This window comes from Macrobrachium nipponense, chromosome 42 (genome assembly GCF_015104395.2).
Source record: "Macrobrachium nipponense isolate FS-2020 chromosome 42, ASM1510439v2, whole genome shotgun sequence".
Lineage (NCBI taxonomy): Eukaryota > Metazoa > Arthropoda > Malacostraca > Decapoda > Palaemonidae > Macrobrachium > Macrobrachium nipponense.
Genome location: NC_061103.1, coordinates 48,759,082 through 48,765,816, shown reverse-complemented (window position 1 = coordinate 48,765,816; position 6,735 = coordinate 48,759,082). Strand labels below are relative to the sequence as shown.

The 6,735-nt window shown below is 35.9% G+C and overlaps 1 protein-coding gene across 3 annotated transcripts in view; it reads left to right on the top strand.

Moving 5' to 3' along the window:
- LOC135213195 (uncharacterized) overlaps nt 1–1,671 on the top strand; it is a 35,117-nt gene extending 33,446 nt beyond the window's left edge. For all 3 annotated transcript variants that reach the window (XM_064247166.1, XM_064247165.1, XM_064247167.1), the window contains exon 3: nt 1,282–1,671. In XM_064247166.1, coding sequence (XP_064103236.1) covers nt 1,282–1,410 — 129 coding nt within the window. In that variant the 3' untranslated portion in view covers nt 1,411–1,671. The remainder of the gene's footprint in view (nt 1–1,281) is intronic.
- The last annotated feature ends 5,064 nt before the right edge of the window (nt 1,672–6,735 follow it).

Below are 6,735 nucleotides of genomic sequence, written 5' to 3'. Positions count from 1 at the left end.
GCACTGACTTCATGTCTGTGTAAGAGCATGGAAATATTGGTGAACACATTTCATTTGATACTTAGAGCTTGGTAGATATCTGTCACTTGCTTAGTGTGGTTTTCAAAGTATTCACTCCACAACTAATGTATTGGTTCGAATGGAATCTTCAGTATGTGAAGTTTTTGCTAATAAGCATCATCACATCACTGTTTTCTTTAATCTTGTGAGGGCTTATGATACAAAATGGAGATAGAGCATTTTGAGGGTACTTTATGAATGTAACATGACAGGTAATTTGCCTCTCTTAATCAAGGAATTTGTTAAAAAAGTAGATTATTTGAATTTGGAGCAACAGTGTCAGATGTGTTCAACCAAGGATTGCCACAAGGTTACAGTTAGAACACTGTTATATGTAAACTTGTTCACCTTGGCAGTCAATGGGGTATCCAAAATAATTCCCACAGATGTAGCTTCTATTCTTTGTTTTTGGTAACCTTTCAATATCTTTTGTGGCAACAAGGAGGGTAGTGGCTGAACGCTGCCTTCAGCTCTGTATGGATTACATAGTAGTAAAGATGGCAGATATGAATGGTTTTGGGTTTTCAGCTACTAAAACCGTAACCATGCATTTTTCTGCACAAGAGGATTCCATACATGGACAGAGAATTCCATGTGATGGTGAAACAAGGTTTCTTGGATTGCGTTTTGATAGCAAGCTGACTGGGGTTCCACATCTGAAATATATTAAGACAAAATGCTTGAAAGCAATGAATGTGCTGATGAAAGTTCTGTCTCATATTTTGTGGGGTGCTGACCGAAATCAGATATTGTAACTTTACAAAGCCTTATAGCCTTAAAATGCTCTATTCAATTCGTCATGGAGGAGTAAGATTGTTTACTGGAATATTTAAATGATCTCCCATAGAGAGCATGCTTGTAAATGCTGGAGAGATGCCTCTGGATCTTCATTACCAGCATCTGCTGGTTCAGAGCTGGTACAATTTTCAGAGGAATGGCTGCTGTTAGTGAAGAGGTAAAAAAATAAATTTTTGCTGGGTGGCTTCCCGTGTTGGGATGGTTGGGGACTAACAAGCTGATCAACTTGCTAAGTAGATTCTAGGTTCTTAGCAGTTTATTTATGTGTGAATGACCAGTGTAGATTTTAAGGGCATTAAATCGGTCTGCCAAATAAAATATTATTTTAAGTATTTGTTGTTATCTTTTTTATAAAATATTTTAAGTATTTGTTGTTATCTTTTTCATAAAATATTTTAATTATTGGTTGTTATCTTTTTTTAGGTAAACTGGATTTGCAGTTGCTGTCACGAGCATTCCAAGTACTGGAACGATCCAGACACTGGAAACCGTTTTGCCTCCCTCATCTTTGTACGCAAAGCCAAGCAGCGACCCCTTGATGCCCTTTACTAGTGTGTGTAATGTGTTTGTAGTACAATTTCCCATAAGTGAACTTTTAAGACTAGTGGTACAACAGTCTTACAGTTAAAAAAATATACTAAATACATATAGACAGGATTACATCGAATTTTTTCATAACTGGTATTCCAGCAGTGCAGGAGAATTTTCCCAGTGCAAAGGCCTCAGGTTTGTATGTTAGGAAAAATACAAATTGATTAAAAATTTGTGAAATTTAAAGTATATTTAATTTAGTTACTTCATCTGATAGCAAGTATGGCTGTCCACGCAGCTTGGCCACCCTTGGCATGCTTGGCCATGTTTGTCATGGTGATAGCATTCATAATTCTGAAGTACGGAGACCGCTTGTGTAAGGCTCGAACTGTTCCAAAGCCCCAGAACTATGAAATAGAAGACCAGTCTTCTGAAAATACGACTTACATGTACGACGAAAGGGAAACTGTTGGAGAGTACTTGGAAATACCAGAAATCACCCAAGAGGAAAAAGAAAAGTGCTACCCAGAGGAAAGGCGGGAAAAATATGAATATGCTGTTTAGGAGTACTACATACTTCCTGATACTAACATTTGTTGGTTAGCTGACTTTTCATTTTGCATTTTAAACATTCATTATTTTACTTACTCTTTGGATGGTTGTTGGATTTCTTTCTCTAGATCACCAAATTCCTTAACATACAGTATTTTAAGTATTTAGGACATATGAGATGAAGCCAGTAATGAGTACCATAGGTGATAATATGATGGTCGCACATTACATTCATGCTTTGTATTATTCTGAAAGCCATTCTAAAAGCCACCATTTGTTTTATGGAATGTCATATGGGCACTTATTCAGGCATTTTCTATCTTGATGCTAAGTCACATCAAATCCAGTATTCATGACAAAACTCACGTTCGATTTATAGCAAAGGATTGGCACCTTTGTCAGAAAAGGCAGTAATTACTACAACACTAATTATCAATTTACAATTAGGCTGTCTTTTTATTGGAATTGAAAAGTAACATTTGTCCTCATTGGATAACTTTCAGATTGAAAAGCCTTTATGAAATGGATGTTATTACGTTTATTTCTCTGCTTAATACATAAATTACTTCAATGAAAAAGCAAAGATCCTGGTTTACAAAAAAGATTTGGCTTGTGTAAGGCAAGATGCTAGAGAAATTGACTGTGTATGTAATGCTGCTGTTGATGACTGTAGTGTAGCATTATTGCCTGTTCTTCGTATTAACAGTTGTCTTTCATGAAGTGAAGGTATTGACGTGGGTTCCTGATTTTGTTACAAAAGGTTTTTTTTTTTCCGGGTATTACTAATAGATATCACTCAGTATTTTGAGAGGCATCACAACTGACTACTCTAGAACCGTCCATTTTATTCTGTCCATTTAGGCTAAGTCTTATTTTGTAGGGTTACAAATAGTTTGATACATATTTTAAAATGTAGATTTTCTATATATGAAGATTGGGGTAAGCTCAAACAGTGTAAATATGCAAAAGAAATTGTTCTTGATCACATAGGGCAGAAGATATTGGCCTTGATCATACACCATGTAGTATTTCAGCATGACTGTAGTCATTTGTAGGGAACTTGCAGTGAAAAATTGGTTGTGGAAGTGCATCATCTAAAGTTGTACATACAGGCAGTCCCCAGGTTACGACGGGGGTTCCGTTCTTGAGACGCGTCGTAAGCCGAAAATCATCGTAAGCTGGAACATCGTAAAAATCTTAAGAAACCCTTACTTTTAATGCTTTGTGTGCATTGAAAACTATGTAAACTGCATTCTTATTGCATTTTTTTATAAAAAACCCTTCAAATATTGATTATTTTGCATTTTTGGTGCCATATTTCATCTGCCAGATGAGTGTTGTAGGCGTCGTAACCATGGAAATAATGCCTGATGAATATAATTGAGAAGCGCCTTAACCTCGGAACGTCGTAACCCGAACCCGTAGTAACCCGGGGGGGGACTGCCTTACTATCAAGTTTGAGTAGATCAAAGTGCAAGGAACAAAGTTTAAGCTTGTTTGAGGATTTTATTTCCAGATGTTTGGTAGACATTTAAGTGTAGATGCATTATAAATTGTAATTATAGTGCTAGAAAGGTACATTGAATCAGTCATTTTTTCAAAATGTATATTGAGAATACAGTTATGTTAAGTGTTAAGTTTTGCAGCTCTAGATATTGAGCAGCATTTAAATATGGAATATTTCCTAAATTTACCTAATTTAAGATTCCCCTTAATATTGTCCCTCTCTCAATTCAGTACAGTATACTATGTGGTATAAATTTTTACTATAATGTCAATGCTGATACAACAGCACAGTATTAACTTTTTATGTGGTGATTGAGCAATCGAAACATTCTTTGTAATCTTAAGTATTGAATTTAAAGATACAAATTATGCAAGACTGATGGTGAACCTTCAAGTTTGTTTGTCCAAGTGTTCTTTGCTCTTCCATGGACCAAGAAGCCCTCATAGCCTGTTATACTTCCTCGTCCTCAAAGGTCACAATGTAATTTGTTATGTTAAGGTGTTTGCACCTTTTGTAATCTTGCAGTTGATGATATGTGTATCTTTGCATATTGAAGAAGAATGGAGAAGAAAGGCTTTCAGATGCCTTCCCCTAATTGACAGTAATACAAGTATAATCAGCACAGTGTTGGTATAACCCTCCTGTAATAGTCTCTATAACATTCTTTCAACAAACTTTTCCTTGAATTATTTGAATAGAATTCAGTCATTTTCAATCTTGGAAATAGGCCTGACCTGTATCATATAAGGCAATTGCTCCAGCCCCCTTTATGAAAAGCTCTAAAGTACCTTTGAAACTTAATATTTCAAATGATTAAACGTCCACCGTACAAAATGGATTGTACATTGTGTCAATTGGGTAAACCCTTAATAAATACCTAGTGCTCTTGCAGCAAGGGAATGACTCGCTCTGTGTGGTAGCATGGAAACTAAATAGGAACAGACGCACAGCTTCACAAGGACCTGAGAAAATGATCTGCAAAACAGTAACTTTAGTAACTGTAGTCTAGTTTACTTAGCCATTTATAGTATACCTTCAATAACTTTGAAAATTGACAGTTTGTGTTGTATTTGAATAATTTGATTGCAGTACCTAATTTCCAATAAAAGATTCAGGCAACTTAGAAACCACATTCGCACAATACTGTACTTGAGTTCAATATTGATATTTCGATGTAATTCAGAATGGAATTTCTATTGTGGTTATTTGATGGAGTTGTCATTGCAGCATTTTCAGGTCTTCACTTGCAGGAGAATCATGTCTATTTTGGAATCTCAACTTAGTCCGTCCTTTCTCAAGGTGCAAATGTTATTTCCATTTTATTGTGAACCATTTGGAGAACAAAGTTGTATATTTTCAACTAATAAAGGGTATATATTTTATAAGGTTTTTTTTAATGTAACAGTTGTTCTATTTAAATAAGAATAAATAATTTCCTGATACTAGTTTAAATTTCTGAAAGTGAGACATTAAAGGAATTTAAATGCAACATACTGCATTTTATGACCAGCATATTTTACTAAAGGAGAACTTGACCAAATATTCTTATAAAAGAATGAACAAGAAGAATCACAAAGTGAAAAATGAAAAAAAAAATGATTGATGTTGTGAGAATAGAACCACTTTGAATATTTATAAGTTGCAGTGTCCTGCACTTCCCCAGAGGGGTAGTAGTGGTTTCAGTGCAATTCGTGCAGTGCACTGTAGGCATTAGTACTTGGGTCATTGCAGTCTTGTGAGGACTTAGCTGCTGCATCCCTTTCATTGTGCCTCCATTCATATATATCTTCCATCTTTCCACCTTCCAACAGTTGATTTATAGTGCAACTGCGAGGTGTTCCTCCTCTTATATCTCAAACATTGTTATTCTCAGTTTCCTTATCAGTGCTGAATGACCTTGTAGGCCCCAGTGCTTGGTATTTGGCCTCAATTCTATGCTCTATCTAACAATGTTCTGCACTTTATTTCGGGACTAGTCAGTTTTATTTACATATTTATTGCTGATAACTTGTGTTGGAGATGAATAAAGCTTAGATAGCAGCAGCCAAGCCTTAACTGTCACAACACCATGTTTATATGAAAGAATGAAATAAGAAGAATCACACCAAGAATAACAGGAAAAATAAACATACATAGTGTGACAAAAACAGGCTTGGTTTCTGCTACCCAAGCTTTCTTTATTCACCTCAAACAAATTAATCTGCAGTAAACAAAACTTTATAGCACTTCCAAATTAAATAAAACTGACTAGTCCCTAAATATGCATTGCATACAAAGTGGTAATATAGATACACTTTCTAAGTAGTACAGCCTAATACACACACAAAAGGGAGGAGTCTTACATGTTGAGTGGATGGTACACCAATCCATGTAAACAAACCTTGAATATGATCGCAAGTGATGACAAATGTGTGAAAGTACGTACAGGCAGTCCCCAGTAATTGGTGGGGGTTACATTTACAGCATGGTGCTGATAAGCAAAAACCACCATTAACTTAAACTGATTTATGGCGCTGAGTTTTGGTTAATGGTGTGTCTTGTTAGGTATGTTATGGCACCATAACTATTATCAGCTCCTAACCGAAAACTTGGCACGTTATGGCGCTACATGAGCGCCACTAAATGAGTCCGCCAATAACCGGAGACTGCTTGTAAACTATAATTGTATGAAAATCTCAGTACACATTAAAATGACCTTCTACTGTAGATGAAAAGACCACTATCAAAAGGTTATGTTGTTCAATAATGTAACTACCATATTAATTTGACAGTGGAATTTTAAAACCAGGTGCCAGCATTGTATTGTACAATAAAATACAGGCAGTCCCTGGTTATCAGTGGATTCAGGTAACAGCGATCGAGTTTTATGGCGTTGGACAAGTGCCATAAAATTGGCAATTTATGGCACCATGACGCCCTGAATTACGGTTATCGAAGCCATAAGGCGCTGACAATAGAGTTATGGCTCCATAACAACTAACAGGGTCGTCATTAACTAGATAATGGTGCCACAAATCATTGAGTTTCAGTTCATAGTGGTTTTCGCTTATCAGCATCCCTGGGGACTGCCTGTAGTCAATTTGAATATGAAACTCATGATTAATCTGTATCCCTTAATAGCTGAAGTTGTTACCCTTCTAGACTTTCTTAGGTATAATAGAGTCTGCCATCTAACAGTTTGTAGCCTGTCAGGGCCAGAGTACACAAAAGGAGGTTATCAAAATCAGTGAAACATTTCTGTGAAAGTGAAAGCATAACTTTTGTTTATTACTTATCTCACCATATTT